This window comes from Bufo bufo, chromosome 2 (assembly GCF_905171765.1).
Source record: "Bufo bufo chromosome 2, aBufBuf1.1, whole genome shotgun sequence".
NCBI classification, from domain to species: Eukaryota; Metazoa; Chordata; class Amphibia; order Anura; family Bufonidae; genus Bufo; species Bufo bufo.
The window spans coordinates 133,793,516-133,810,516 of NC_053390.1; the positions used below are offsets into that span (position 1 = coordinate 133,793,516).

At 40.4% G+C, this 17,001-nt stretch overlaps 1 protein-coding gene across 10 annotated transcripts in view; it reads right to left on the reverse strand.

Moving 5' to 3' along the window:
• MEF2C (myocyte enhancer factor 2C) overlaps nucleotides 1-17,001 on the reverse strand; it is a 250,728-nt gene that overhangs the window by 78,201 nt on the left and 155,526 nt on the right. For all 10 annotated transcript variants that reach the window (XM_040421534.1, XM_040421533.1, XM_040421524.1 and 7 more), the window contains one exon: nucleotides 354-557. In XM_040421534.1, the coding sequence (XP_040277468.1) occupies nucleotides 354-557 (204 nt within the window). The remainder of the gene's footprint in view (nucleotides 1-353; nucleotides 558-17,001) is intronic.

Genomic DNA, 17,001 nt, shown 5'->3' on the forward strand with positions numbered 1-17,001 from the left:
CAACTTTTTTATATGCCAGGAAACCCAACATAAAGGGCTTCATAATTTCCTCACATTGAGTTTGGCTCCTCATACTAAAAAGATAAATTACACTTGCATAATAAGAGCTTTAAACATTTTTTAATAGAAAAGAAGACAAAGCTGAAAAGGCGTCACTACTGTACATGGCAGTCTTATTGTAGCCACTTATGGTCTTCAAAATCCAGAGCGGCTTTGAACGCCTAAACATATCAGTTTAGTGGCGGTAGCCGATGTGTACAGTATATATGTACTGTATGTCCCTAGTATGGTCAGCCGCAGCACCGCATGAACGCATGAATATTACTGGTGTGACAAAACACATGTGATCTTACCTCAACAATGTCTGAGTTTGTTCGACTTTCATGTGGCTCGTTGTATTCTGTATATTTCAACAAAACTTTATCCATATCCGTGCTGGCGTACTGGAAGAGTTTGTTAGTGCTGTTGAAGATGATAAGAGCTATCTCGCAGTCGCATAATACACTCAACTCGTATGCCTTCTTCATTAACCCAAACTTTCTCTTTGTAAATGTCACCTGAAAAAAACATAAGATTATTATTAATAAGGCTACATTAATGAGGACATTAGCATATTACACATTTCTCACAGGAAAGTAGCTGTCAGATCTACTAGTTCTGATGCGAACAGATAATAATCAATATTTGGCCTTGTACAGATGATTTCTCTATGGTTTCTGTCTTCTTAAATGAGTCTTTTTTTAATTTTATGATTATAAAATAACAAGAGTAAAACTGACTTTACCAATTCGCTGCCGATCCCTCGCCAAAGTTCCCTAGTCATTCAACACTCTTCAGCATGTCGTGTTCTCCTGACATGTGACTGCTGAAGCCAATCAGAGGTTGCAACAGTGACACATCTACTACAGCCCGTGACCGGATGCAGTGATTACATTTTGGTACACCACAACAACATTGCTGGAGTCCAACGAACAAGGACCGACAAGGGAAACTTCAGCATGGGCGCATCAGGGATTAAGTATCATACCTTTGTTGTTTTATATCATAGTCATTTTGTAAAAAGTTTCATCGGGCTGGAAAATAGCGATGAGCGGCAGGAGCAATATTCGAATTCGTGATATTTCGCAAATATTTGGGCGAATATTCGCCATATATTCACGAATGCTCAGTCATTATTTTCTTGATTGCGTGAATCGGCAATTGAAAAATTTGCAATGAAAATTCACAGTATGAAAATTTGCAATCATCACTACTCCTAAAGTCGAAGATATTGCAGCTTTCTCATTGGCCCACAAGCTAGAAGCAGGGAGGGATCATGTGTACTGTTTAATACAAAATCTTGAATATTTGAAATTACAAATATATATCACTATATTCTAAATATTTGCGAATTCTCAAAGTGCCGATATTCGCGATAAAAATTTGCAAATTCTAATATTCGTGATCAACACTACTGGAAAACACTAAGGGACCACCTATTCTTTACATAACAGATCGAATCATGGCTACCAAGTGGTTTCTTTTGAGACAAAATATGACTGTACATGTTTTATAGTTGACATCATTAATGAAATTGGATAGTCCATAAACAGGGTCTGTGATGGATCTCATTCTGATGATTGATATGGCAGTGTATTAGTAGTGAGATATTTTCCTTTGATTGATACCCACAACAAGATCATTCTACTTTTAGAAATTGTATTGTCTGCATTGCATATCAGTACTATTAGTGGAATTCTATCAGTTGTCCACAATCATATTGGTACAACAGATGCATAAAAGAGGCACCAACTCTTCTATTGGGTCCATTGCCTGAATCATTCTATGCACGTCATATGGATGTATTTTTAAGGGACTTATACAGAAGAACATTGTAGAACAGTGTCATACATTAGATTGTGATCTACCAGAAGACCTCAGGGCTGGGACAAGACTAGTAGACTTCAGTGTGAAGCCACCATTGTATTCTCCTGATGGCTTCAATGCAGATGAGTGTCTCCTCTTGTTTCAGTGTCCCTGTCGACCTTCTTTTAAAATGAAAAGCTCCTAATGAATAGAATTTATGTTTCAACCAGTGCCATTACCTGGTTTTGGGCTTACACAAACTTTGGATGCCACTTTAGCACAGAGAAGGCCAGAGCAGAGGAGCAGAACGTTCATAAGGAGGACATGGCTGTGTAGCAATTGGTTTCTGCGGCTGCTAGAACTGAAAATCTACCTGTTCATGGATCACCTAACTTAAGTAAATTCTAGTAAAGAATTTGGCCATTTTTACATGGAATCATTTTACTAGGAGATCATTTAGGTCATGCTAACCCCTAGATTAGTCAAGAATACCCCAAGATCAGTCATGATAATCTCTCGTGTTAACCATTTGCATTTTGAAATCTTTTTTGTTACATTTTTCTGGGTGTCTGATCCTTTATTCAGTGTGTAATTGCTTTCCACTATGATCGTCTTAGCTAAGGACACTTCCAATGTTGAATTGGGATTGCAGATTATTATTGAACCAATTCACTTACATGTTTTGACAGAGAATGTATCAAATTAGCACATTGTCAATATGATGTATCATCAGCACTTAGACCCATTTGGGGCATGATATGACAAGCGGGCACTTTTTTACAATTTAAACATTCATGCTAAATCGATCGTCTGGCACATTACCACAGAGCTAATGGGGCATTGTACCAAAAGCTTTTTTGTAAAATGTTTTACGGTAGTGTACTAATGTATTTCAAACAAAAAATGCTAGTCGATGAAACAGTATAACATTTTATAGATGGCTATACATGGCCTATTTATACACTCAATATGGCCAGGGATGCATTTACAGTAGGCAAACTAGGCATATGCTAAAGGTAGCACAATTTAGGTGAGTGCCCAGAACTGTAGAATGTTAATTTTACTCTTCCTAGTTTAGGTAAACACCCAATTTTGCCATATTTAAAGTTTTTTTTAGAGAGTACAATATTAATGACCTGTCCTCAGGATAGGTTGTGAATATCAGATCAGTAATGATCCAACTCCAAGCACTTCCACCGATCAAATGTTTGAAAGGGTCGCAGCGCTGAGTACCAAGCACAGTGCCGCACATTGTATAGTGTCCATGCTTGGTATTGCAGCCCAGGCTCATTCACATGGGTGGGACTTATTTGCACAAAAGCCATGTGACCAATGAACGTGTTGCCCCTGGCCTAGATAGAGGCTACAGCACTCAGCGGAGTGCTGTGGCCTATTCAAACAGCTGATGAGCTGGGTTGTCAGGAATCAGAATCCCACCAATCAGCCAAATACCGCATGTTCTCGACTGCAAGGTTCGAGTCTACGCCTCGCCAATAAATGTGCAGGTAAGTACTGCCCTCACTGTAATTCCGTAGCTATGTTGGCTGCTGGCATTACAGTGATTGGCTGGAACGCGTCATAGGGTGCTATATAGCACCCGATGACGCATGTTCGGCTCATTCTTAGTCAGGCAGAGCTGTGCTGAGGAAGGGACAGACAATGTAGGGAGTGAAATAGGAATAATTTTATTAGAAAAACTTTTCAGAGACCCAAAAGTCCTTTTAAGGAATATTGCTGTGTGACAGCAGCAATATATATTTTTAGCGCAACCTGCACTAAATAGCTAAAACTTTACAGACCCAAAAGTCCTTCTAAGGTGTATTGTGTGTGGCAGCAATATCTATTGTTAGCACATCCGGTGCTAAATAGTGTACAATAGTTAGGCCGTTGCAGACAGCGACATTAGCTGCGCCACATCTCCAGTGTAAAGTGTGCTCATCAAAAAAATATCTGTGACATAGAGTGTCCTTTTTCAATAGATGGTATCCGCTTCTGACAGTGACAATACCAGCTGTAGTGTAAAATGTGCACATTCTAAAAATATCTGTGACATCCAGTGTAGTTTTTCCATAGACTGTGTCAGCTGCGGACAGTGACATTAGCTGCGCCACATCTCCTATGCAAAGTGTGTGCATCAAATTAATATCTGTGACATACAGTGTACTTTTTCAATAGACGTTGTCCGCTTCTGACAGTGACATAACCAGTGCCACATCTCCAGTGTAACGTGTGCATTTGAAAAATGTATCTGTGACATACAGTGTACTTTTTAAATAGATGGTGTCCACTTCTGTCAGTGACATTACCAGGGCCACAGCTAAAGTGTAACGTGTGCGCTGCGGACAGTGACATTACCGGTGGTACCTCTCCTGTATAACGTTTCCTCATCCCAAATACCTGTGACATTCCCTGTAATTTTTCACTAGCCGCTGGTGACAGCATTGACATTACCTGCGGGATATTTCCTGTGTGACATTTCCACATCCCAAATACCTTTTTTTAATTTGTTTGCGCATACACTTCCAAATCCTACGCTACTGTATGTGTGACAGACTTTCAATCATATATAACATTTAATATGAAGAAGGTGAGCATTAAGGGACGTGGCAGTGGCCGTGATGCTGATGGAGCACTCAGAGGCCATGGCCCTGGGCGCGGTGAAACTGTGCCTGCTGCCAGAGCACAAGAAAAACAATCATCCATGATACCTAGCTTCATGTCCCAGTTTGCAGGGCGTCGCAGGACACCACTCTTGAAGTCAGCCCAGTGCGACCAGGTGGTCGGTTGGATTGCAGCAGATAATGCTTCCAGTCGGTTAAGCACCACCCTGTCTTCCACCAAGTCCAGTCTCAGTAGCCAAGCGTCTGCTCAACCCAATCCTCACCCTGATCCTCCTTCCTCCTACCATGGAGAGTCTGGGCAAACAAGTGGGTAGAGCATCCGAGCATCCCCATGTGTTCGGCCAGAGCACCCGAGCACTTTGGAGCTTGATCAACACTACATAAAAAATATATGACCGTCTGAGTTTGATAATTTTTTAAGCATATCTGACTATACTTATATATGGCATTTAAAGCTGAACTCCACTGAAAACCTGAAAGTCGGTTAGAGGAGATTTATGAAAACTAGTGAAGAGTGGAGCAGTTGTCTATAGCCACAAAATTCCAGATTTCATTGTCAGAGGTTCTGTTTTAAATAAAAGTAGAACAAGGCAGTTCCACTTTTCTTTTGCATGGATTTAACAAATCCCTACTTCATTCTGACAGTAGTCCAAGAAGGTAAGATATGGGGAGCTGTTCTCTTGGCTTTGCATGATATACAGTATATGTTTTAGGGTGTGGTCACCAAGGCTTAGGGTACCCTCACACATGGCAGGATTTTCCGCCAGAGAATTCGCAACGTGAAGACTTCCCCATGTTATCTTATGGGGCTGCAAATTGTCCAACCTTACATTACATTCCTCAGCCTAAATAATGTCATGTTGCATATTTTTTGTATGAGAATCTCTGCATTCAGTTCAATGGGAAGCTGATTCTGCAGTGGAAAATTTGGCAGACAAATATGCGCTGACTTCAGATTTTTTTCAAAATCTGCAACAAAATCATGCTCACACAAAAAAATTCACCACTTTGTAAAAATCTGGATCTGCAGATTTTCTGGTGGAAAAATGGGAAAATTGGGCTAATCCACTAGCTTTTTACTAACCCGCCGGCCAATTGCTATTTTTTTTTTTACAAGTGGAAATTTTCCGTAGCTCGTAAAAACAGGGCTATGCAAACCCCATTCACATGCATCAGATCTGATGTGACATGTGTGAAGAAACCTTCAAAATATCATAAAATGTGCAAGATTGAATTTTTAGTTCTTCATCCCTGTTCAGATTATAACAACACGGTAATTAATGTATTAATGTGAGCTATTGTCAGACAGAAAGCAGAAAAATACCGTATACTGTATTACAACACATATGGGACAGGGGGGAAAAAAAGCAGCCATACTGTAGAGATCTGATACTGTATCAACATACATGAGTGACATTCAATCCATAATGATATCACTTACTTGCTTCAGTGCCAGAAAAGCCAACATGTTCTTCTGGTACAAAACAGATCCTTAAATATGTATAATATTTATTGGAAGGCATCCGAAACTAAGAATATCTCACTATTTGAATGCCGTGTTCGGAACACGTTGTTATGGTGATTGGCTAGTGCAATGGCTGTGAGGCTACAGACGTGCACAAGGTGTTCTGCTAATAACCAGGAAATTGGAATTTAATTACCAGGGATAAAACACATGGTGGCAATTTTAATGGCAGCTAATTTTTTTATTTTTATAAAAGGATTCCTTTCTAATTAATTTCTTTGTTTTTGTCTCTCAGATTTCAGCTATAGATATAGATAAATGCACAGTATAGCCGTTGTGAGACTTTGGCATGCTGCACGATGAGCGAATCTGCTGGCAGCTCGCTAGATCAGGTATTTAGCATATGTTTAAACAGTAACAAAATGTCAGATTCCAAATTTTACAGTTGAAACCCTTGTTTTATGCGGTTACATTCCAAAATGTAATCTGAAACCGACTGCCACCCCGGTCGATGTTTCAGTGCCAGCTGGTAATGCCATAGGATTATGTAAGCACTTTAAACCCAGTCAGCAGGTCTGCAACCACTCAAACAGTGACTCCCACATGCCTTCAGTCTGTGCGTTTATCCTTTTCAGCTTAAGGAGCTTTTACGCTCATTACTAACACTACAAACTAAATATTTTCTTAGAAATATATCGCATGTGGCACAATGTGCGCATAAATATAACAACTAAATAGGGATTGAAGCTCCACACAAGGTTTCTCATTTTTTTAATGAAATGTTACATAGACTGAGCAGGATCGTTCTCCCCTTATGAAAAACCTAGAAAATCGAAGTGACACGTGAACATCTGTAGAATCACTACGTCACTATTTACTGTTCTTTGCTGCATTACCTTGCCTATAGTTCACTACCAGAGATGAGCAAAGTATTCAAAAAGTCCATTTGGCTGCTTCACTGAATTTTACAAAAAAAGTTGCCTTGTGACGAATTACTTTGTCACGAAGCGCATTTGTTTGTAAGTACTGGGTGCAATGATAGAGATCGGTGATTTCACTGCTCCCCATCATTGTACCCCTCAGGTGCTGCGTTCATAGCTGATCGTGGCATCTGACAGTAATAACACACTGTAAAATTGAAAAAAAAAAAATTCTATCATAGTTACCTCATCCATCCCTGAAATTCAGATCAAAGTCCACTTCTTAACACTATTTACTACGCAAAGTCGAAAGTGCAAATGCAGCAAAAATAATCTTTAATTCTGCATAGGCTTAGTTTCCCTCTGAACCACACTTTACAGCTTATATACAGATATAATTTACATAGTAACTGGAGTCACTTTACTCATCTCTTACTTTTTTTCAGTGGCATGCCTTCCATGGAGGGGGCCCACGCTGAATTCCTTTTCCCAACAAGAAAATACCGCTACCAGGTGAGGCTCAATGCAAAGAAATCATTTCAGCTTTCATTCCAGTAAATAGTAACTGTATAAATTCCCATGCCCTGAGCTCCCCCTAGTGGTGGCTGCAGACACTCAGCTTTGTAATAGATAGGAAGCAATAGATTTATCAATGTATTAATTCCAGTTGTCACACAATATTCACCATATTTATGAAGCACCTATTCCATTTATTCCAACATAGAAGTTGGATAAAGTGGGGAGGTAGAGGGCGACTTACAACTTTCTTTTAAATTCACTACCTATTAAAGAAAGGATGAGACCATCCTGGTAAAGACCTCATCTTTCCATGGTACCCATAGAAGTCCCAATGACTGTATCTACAGTGCTTACGCCCTTTGAGCAGCCTACAGTATTATGGATAAAAATTTAGGTAAAAAGGGATTATATTATACAGTGTATATAGTATTCAAATGTAATATTACACTTGAAGTATAGAGAAAAGTAACAAAAATAAAGTACCCATGTGCACAAGTAAAATTTCACCATGATGAAGTGGAGACACTGTGAAGTCAACAAACACTAAGCAATTCATAGCGCTAGCCAAACAATACTGGATTGGACCTTTCACATCCACAAATAGATCTGCTTTTTATCATACACTCGTATTTTCATTTTCTATATTTAGTTCTTTTCTAAGGACAAAAAAAATTAGCCCTTGTTACAATAGAGTGAAATAGCATTGTTTATTTGTACAGCTAAAAATACTTCATCTATAGTTGTGGTGGCTTCATTACCCCCCTCAAAAAAACACCATTATCTACTCTTCCTGGCGTATTGTTCTGGAAGACATGAACTTTTTACATTTGGTTTAATTTTAATGAGTTTGAGTCAAAACAAATGTAATATGTTACGTCATGTTAGTGTTGCTGGTGAAGGACAACATTAGCTTGAGTTTTGTGCAAAATTAGAAAAAGGCAAATAACAACCTCACCACTTTCAGTGCGGCATCAAAGAAAGTTTTTTGTTTTTTTTTACATTTTCTATTGCTTGATTAAGACTTTATGGTAATGACTAGGGTTGAGCGAACCCGAACTGCCACTTTACGAGTTCAGGTACCCGGACCCGAACCCAGACTTTTTCATTGAAGTTCGGGTGCGGTGTTCATGTGATTTTATTATTTTCCGTTATAACATGGTGAGCGCGGTGACATTATCGCAGGTCCTGTCGAAAGTCCTGAAGAAAGAAGACCTGAAGGCTGCATGATCAAGTGGATGAGGTGAGTTTTTTTTATTATTTTTAACCCCTCCATGGCCATTTTATATAGCATTCTGTCTTAAGAATGCTATTATTTTCTGTTATAACCATGTTATAATGGAAAATAATAAAGTGACAATCGGGTCCCCATTGACTTTAATGGGGTTCGGGGTCGAGTTCGGATCAAGTTCGGGTCCCGAACCCGAACTTTGACCTGAAGTTCGGCTGAACCCAGCAAACCCGAACTTCCACGGGTTTGCTCATTCCAAGTAATGACTGAAATCACCTTATAATACAGTGTATTCAGCTTTTTTCAGTCTGCATGCATTAATTAATCCAACTAAATATGCAGTCTATGGATGGGGTTGCTCTTTGATGCATGATCTATTCCCTGAATAGGGCAGGTCTTCCCCAGTTATTTATGCTAAAATGTGGTCTGTTTCAGGCACCTATACTTTGGCACTTTGCTACCTCCACATAGAAGTTAATGGGAAACAAAACTATTAGCTGGCCAAAAGTCCCACCTAGGCTAGAAGATTCTTGAACTGCAACCAATCATTGGGACTTCAGAGGGTTGCTCAAAAGGTATTGATTGATTTCTTTGTTTTAGGGCATCTATTAATTTCCTGGTGAGAGGTTCCCTTAGTGGTATGTAATAAAAAAAATCTCATTGTAATTTAAGTGTGCTTAGATATAGTATATGAAACGTAAGATATGAACAAATCCGATTCAGTACAAAATATAAATGTGCTCTTTTCATCATTTTGCAAAAATCTTTGCAAGAACACAAGGGTGGAAAATGTATCTGTGAATACAATATAGGAATATTTAAAAAAGACATGTTCACAGATATAGCTTCTAAAGAATGGAAGATACTTGGGATTGTATGGGGAATTTTCCATCATTTAAATGAAAATATATTGCCCAGGAGAGCTGAAATAGATGATAATAGATAGATAGATAGATAGATAGATAGATAGATAGATAGACAAATTATACCAAAGGTATGAAAAGGTGGCAGCAGTATAGATTCGACAGCATTGTAGATAAATAATTAGACAGGGATAAATCTATAGAAGATAGACCCTATAGAAAATAGTCTGTAAAATATTACACTGAATTTTAAAATAAAGAATTATTATTCTTTAAAATATAACCCAGCATACAGAGGTTGTGTACATGAGATGCTTCACTTTTGCTTGTAAACGTTGAACATACACACATACGTCTGAGTGCATTGATTCAATTATCCATAATAAGCTCTGATATAGTTACTAGAGATAGAAACATTCTGTGTCCAAAAACATTGGGGCATTGAAAATGTATTTCTATTAATTTACATGTACAGTTGACCTAATAGCCTGTAAACATCCAGGCTACCAGATTTCATTATGCTGAAATGTGTCTAACCCTAAGGTCAATAAAAAGCTAATCCTCTAATGAGAAAATTGTCAGGAAGCACATTTGTCTCCATTTCCTGTCAAAACAGGAAAAGAGTAACTTCTTCCTCTCAACAATGACTTCACTTTTGCTTCCCACCTTCAGCTTTTTTCCCCCAGGGTCGTGATAATCATTCCTTGGCTGGAGACAAAAAGGTAGCAGCTGGCTCAATCCACTATATATTATATTACTGACAGTCATTCATGTAGCTGTAGACAAAAGGTATGGAGCACATGTTCAATGCACCAGATCTACTCTACCAGCTCCAGACCTTGTCCACTGCAGATGGGACATTCCATGATAAGTAGTCCCATTGACTGAAGGAATGTTTGGTTACTGAGGCTAATTCACATTATGTTACACTTACAATAGACTTTTCATGAGTGCGTTGTTGTCCAGCTCCACCCAAAGTGCACATGTTAAACTCAAGATCACTAAAGACCTCTATTGCAGGTACAGAAAGTAGATGACTGGAAAATGTTGTCAGTGAAAGGATGCGTTGACAGTGCATTTTTAGTGTATGTTTCCTATATATACCAGAAAAGCTCCATTGACATACATAAAATATATTAATAGGTCCAAATTCACCTAATGGAGGCCCTGTTGTCTTCCCTCCTATTTACTTCCTTAAAAATACATATCAAATTTTTCCACCGTGTATTTCCCGCTGTGTGAATATACCCTTACTCTTATCGTCATACAGTAATTACGATGTGCTAACATTTTTAAGGCTTTGTGAAGATTATCCACCATGGTTTCAAAAGACTATTCCATGAAAAGTGTCTGTGTAGGTTCTTATTTATCCAGGTCATGGTATATCTGTAAAGAATAAATCAAGGCAACTGGACTTACTGTAGATTTCTTGAAAATGTTTCACTCGTTCTTCCAACGAGCTTTCTCAATTCTGAGTGACTGTACAAGAATTCTCTGGGAATAAATATGTAACTGAATCAACATCTGGTAATTATACCGAGCATGGGGTCAGAGGTCATTATACCCAGCATGGGGTCAAAGGTGTTAATTCCATTATCCTAATTGGAGTCAGTAGGTGATAATGACCTCCCAGAAAAAAGTGTCAAGACAGCATTGTATGTGGCAGACCCAACGCCTAAAAACAAGATGGACAACATTGTGTACGCAGTCCAGTGCAATAAGGAATGCTCAGAACTGTATATTGGTGAAACAAAACAACAACTACATCAGCGTATGGCTCAGCATAGAAGAGCCAAAACATCTGGTCAAGATTCAGCCGTGTACTTACATCTAAAAGAAACAGGTCACACCTTTGAAGACAGTCAAGTACGTGTTTTGGAAAGGAGGCCGATTGGTACAAACGAGGTGTGAAGGAGGCCCTCTACGTAAAAATGGAGAAGCCAAGCTTGAATAGAGGCGGGGGGGTTAAACATCTATTGTCTGCCACATACAATGCTGTCTTGACACCTTTTTCTGGGAGGTCATTAACACCTACTGACTCCAATTAGGATAATGGAATCAACACCTTTGACCCCATGCTGGGTATAATGACCTCTGACCCCATGCTGGGTATCATTACCAGATGTTGATTCAGTTACATATTTATTCCCAGAGAATTCTTGTACAGTCACTCAGAATTGAGAAAGCTCGTTGGAAGAACGAGTGAAACGTTTTCAAGAAATCTACAGTACGTCCAGTTGCCTTGATTTATTCTTTACAGATATTCCATAAAAAGTATTTGGATAGTGCTAAACATCGGATTGCAGGGTGCCAGTGAACTCTCTCTGATTGGAGTGGTAGTTCACATGTTGGTCCACCGCTTCATTTATTTTTATGGGACTGACCTATGTTCTATAGTACTGAATAGAGCAGTGGACTGGTACGTGCACTATACTTTTCACTGGAGTAAACCCTTTAAACCATTGCATCCACTCATCTGCCATTAGTGATATTATCTACCAAATGGAGGATGCATCACTGTTGGTAGAATGTGGATTCTGTAGAGATATTTTTAAAAATTACGTATATAGCGGCCATTGGAAATATTTGCTATTGACTATTCTCAGTAGGAAAAAGCTATTTGATTACTGTAGCAATGTATAATAACATCAGCTACATTTAGCATGTTTCTCTGTGGTAATGTAAATTAGGCAGGAAAGAGGTCTTCATGATGTACCCTGCTTCTTGGAGACAGCGTATGGTAAGCATCAGATGTTGCTAAGCAACACTCAAGATGGTATATGACAGGAGAACGGAGGGGGGAGGGGGCTCGGTGTTGGTCTAGTTTATTGTGGAGGAGGTGGCATCGTAGCTGCCCAAATCTTTGAGAACTGTCTGCAGCAAAGTGTAATTATTCTGCAAGGAAGAAATGCAGGAGACCAGGACCCAATATTTTTTCTAAGAGCGATTCTTTTTTAAATTAGTTTTATTTTACTATACCGTAAATTTATAAATACTGTAGATTATGTGTTCAGTTAAACAACTATAATATAAATGGCCTTGAATGTATGGATAAGTTAGGAGTACTTTGAAGGCCGACATGCCCGGCCATTATCATATACTGTCTGTGAAGACCGAAACTAAGTCTTAAGATCATTTTAAGGATTTACTGTAGTTGTGATATAAAAATTTAAAAAGTGTCATCTAATGTCATCCCTTGTACTGTATATAACAAGAAACTTTTTACAACTGGAAAGTATTGAGACCATATAAAACCAAATGGAAAAAAATAAAAACTCTCTCCGCTGACTTTTATTTTATAGCAAATCTGATAAAGATAAAAAAATACTTTAAAGAGAAAAAGGACATGAGGTCCCCTTCACTCCAGTCTTTTGTCTTGAGATTTAAAACATTGAACGAAGGCTCTTAGATGCTAAATAAAGAACAAAAAAGTAGAGAAATGGAGCCATGTTCTGAGCATGTTACTGTGGGCTGCTGGAAAGAAGGGTTCCGGTTAGAAGAACATATACATCTTTCAACTATACTCCCGAGTGTCGTTAAAGGAAATTCATTGTGTGAAATGTATTTTTATATTCCCTGGAGACATATTTATTTGATGGCAATGTCCTCCTTTTATATGTTTGTTTGTTTTTTAAATAATAATTATATGCACAATTCTATTTTCACTATAGAAAGATAGATGTATGCATACAGTATATACTGTATATATAATATATATATATATATATATATATACACTCACCTAAAGAATTATTAGGAACACCATACTAATACGGTGTTGGATCCCCTTTTGCCTTCAGAACTGCCTTAATTCTACGTGGCATTGATTCAGCAAGGTGCTGATAGCATTCTTTAGAAATGTTGGCCCATATTGATAGGATAGCATCTTGCAGTTGATGGAGATTTGAGGGATGCACATCCAGGGCACGAAGCTCCCGTTCCACCACATCCCAAAGATGCTCTATTGGGTTGAGATCTGGTGACTGTGGGGACCATTTTAGTACAGTGAACTCATTGTCATGTTCAAGAAACCAATTTGAAATGATTCGAGCTTTGTGACATGGTGCATTATCCTGCTGCAAGTAGCCATCAGAGGATGAATACATGTTCTCATTCTGTTTACGACAAATTCGGACTCTACCATTTGAATGTCTCAACAGAAATCGAGACTCATCAGACCAGGCAACATTTTTCCAGTCTTCAACAGTCCAATTTTGGTGAGCTCGTGCAAATTGTAGCCTCTTTTTCCTATTTGTAGTGGAGATGAGTGGTACCCGGTGGTGTCTTCTGCTGTTGTAGCCCATCCGCCTCAAGGTTGTGCGTGTTGTGGCTTCACAAATGCTTTGCTGCATACCTCGGTTGTAACGAGTGGTTATTTCAGTCAACGTTGCTCTTCTATCAGCTTGAATCAGTCGGCCCATTCTCCTCTGACCTCTAGCATCCACAAGGCATTTTTTCCCACAGGACTGCCGCATACTGGATGTTTTTCCCTTTTCACACCATTCTTTGTAAACCCTAGAAATGGTTGTGCGTGAAAATCCCAGTAACTGAGCAGATTGTGAAATACTCAGACCGGACCGTCTGGAACCAACAACCATGCCACGCTCAAAGTTGCTTAAATCATCTTTCTTTCCCATTCTGACATTCAGTTTGGAGTTCAGGAGATTGTCTTGACCAGGACCACACCCCTAAATGCATTGAAGCAACTGCCATGTGATTGGTTGACTAGATAATTGCATTAATGAGAAATAGAACAGGTGTTCCTAATAATTCTTTAGGTGAGTGTATATATATATATTACAAATATTGCATATACGGCATATATATATATTTGTATACATACTATATTATATATATATATATATATATATACACACAGTTGGGTCCATATATATTTGGACACTGACACAAATTTTGTTTTTATTACCTGTTTACTAAAGCATATTCAAGTTATAGTTATATAATGGACATGGACATAAAGTTCAGACTTTTAGCTTTCATTTGAGGGTATCCACATTAAAATTGGATGAAGGGTTTCGGAGTTTCAGCTCCTTTACATGTGGCAAGTGTTTTTATAGGGACAAAAAGTAATTGGACAATTGACTCAAAAGCTGTTTCCTGGACAGGTGTGGGCAATTTCTTCATTATTTTGTTCTCAATTAAGCACATACAAGGCCTAGAGTTGATTTGAGGTGTGTTGCTTGCATTTTGAAGATTTTGCTGAGAAGTAAACATGCGGTTAAAGTAGCTTTCCATGCAGGTGAAACAAGCCATCCTTCTTCTGCGAAAACACAAAAAACCCATCCAAGAAATTGGTACACTATTAGGAGTTGCTAAATCTACAGTTTGGTACATCCTGAGAAAGAAAGAAAGCACTGGTTACCTCAACAATGCAAAAAGACCTGGACACGCACAGAATACAACAGTGGTGGATGATCGCAAAAAAATTACCATGGTGAAGAGAAACCCCTTCACAACAGCCAACCAAGTGAACAACACTCTCCAGGATATAGGCGTATTAATATCCAAATCTACCATAAAGAGAAGACTGGATGAAAGTAAATACAGAGGGTTCACTGCATGGTGCAAGCCACTCATAAGCCTCAAGAATAAGAAGGCTAGATTGGACTTTGCTAAAAAAAATATCTAAAAAACCAGCACACTTCTGGAAGAACATTCTTTGGACAGATGAAACCAAGATCAACCTTTACCAGAATGATGGAAAGAAAAAAGTATTGTGAAGGCATGGTACAGCTCATGAGCCAAAGCATACCACATCATCTATAAAACACGGCGGCAGGGCCGGCGCTACCATAGAGGCAAGGGGGGCAATTGCCCCTGGGCCCCCGACTCCTTAGGGGCCCCCAGCGCCGGCCCGGCCGCAACTACTACTATATCTATAATTCTATTGTGTGGCGCCGTGCCGCAGTAATGTAATTAAAACTGGGCTGGAGTCTGGAGTGGAGGGGCCCCCCGCCGGACGCCGGCGGCTGCTGTGGCTGCGCTGCTTGTCTCTTTAAGAGATCCGAGACTGGAGCAGCGGCATGCACAGCACAGGCAAGGCAGGCACGTCTGGCTGACGTATGTTATGTTGCCACAGGCTCCGCCCCCCCCTGCCCAGAGCAGAGAACTTGGATTGAAGGAGAAGCAAAGCAGTGGCGTACCTACCATAGGCAGACCACGCAACTGCTATGGGGCCCGTGAGGAAGGGGGGGCCCCAGTGGAGGAGAGTCCCCCCCCCATCTATCTTCCTAACTTTCTCCCGTCTGCTAGCCCCGCCTCCTAGCTCCGCCTCCCGCCTGATTCCTCTGGATTGCCACAACCCCACCAGTAATGAAGTGACGACTTGTAGGTGAGGACTGTGCAGAGGTGTATGTGTGGAGGGAGGGGGGGGTCACTCAGCTTTCCCAGGTTATTCCTCTGCACATATGCCATTCAGAACAGGAGGAAAGCTGGGTGCTATTATGTAATGTGACTCCGCTTTCCTGATGTCCTGTATGGCACAAGTGCAGAGGTAGGAGAAGATATGAGGGGAGGTGGGAGTTGTGTTAGGCTACTTTCACACCTGCGTTCGGGGCTCCGCTCGTGAGCTCCGTTTGAAGGCTCTCACAAGCGGCCCCGAACGCATCCGTACGGCCCCAATGCATTCTGAGTGGACGCGGATCCGCTCAGAATGCATCAGTCTGGCAGCGTTCAGCCTCCGCTCCGCTCAGCAGGCGGACACCTGAACACAGCTTGCAGCGTTCAGGTGTCCGCCTGGCCGTGCGGAGGCAAAAGGATCCGTCCAGACTTACAATGTAAGTCAATGGGGACGGATCCGTTTGAAGATGACACAATATGGTGCAATTTCAAACGGATCCGTCCCCCATTGACTTTCAATGTAAAGTCTGGACGGATCCGTCTGACTAACTTTCACACTTAGATTTTTTTCTGAACGGATCCCATCGTCTGCATTATAGGAGCGGATCCATCTGTGCAGACATCAGACGGACCCGCTCTGAACGCAAGTCTGAAAGTAGCCTTATACTCCGCTTTCTCAGACTATTCTCATGTCTCTCCACATGTGCCATGCAGGACAGCAGAAAAGCTGGGTGCGGGTACATCAGGTGATGTCACTCAGATTTCCTGCTATCCTGCAAGGCATAAATGCAGATAATAAGAACATGGAAAGGCAGAGGGGAGGGGGTCACCCAGCTTTCCCAGAGACTCACGTCTCTGCACATGTGTCATGCAGGATAGCGAGTAATGTCAGTGTCTCCCAGCTGTCCTGCATGGCACAGAGAATGGGGGAAGGGGGGCACTCACTTCCTCACACTTTTCTCATGTCTCTGCGCATGTGCAATGCTGGACAGCAGGAAAGTTGGGTGGTATTACATCATGTAATGCCCCAGATTCTTGTCAATATATGCTGAACACCGCCGGGAGCCAGGGTGGGCGGGGCATACTGGCACTGGGACGGGTGAGATGGTGCCTGGGATGGATGGATCCGACCCAGTTTAATCAACCAACCTACTAGTAACTGGTTGATTAAAATGGATCG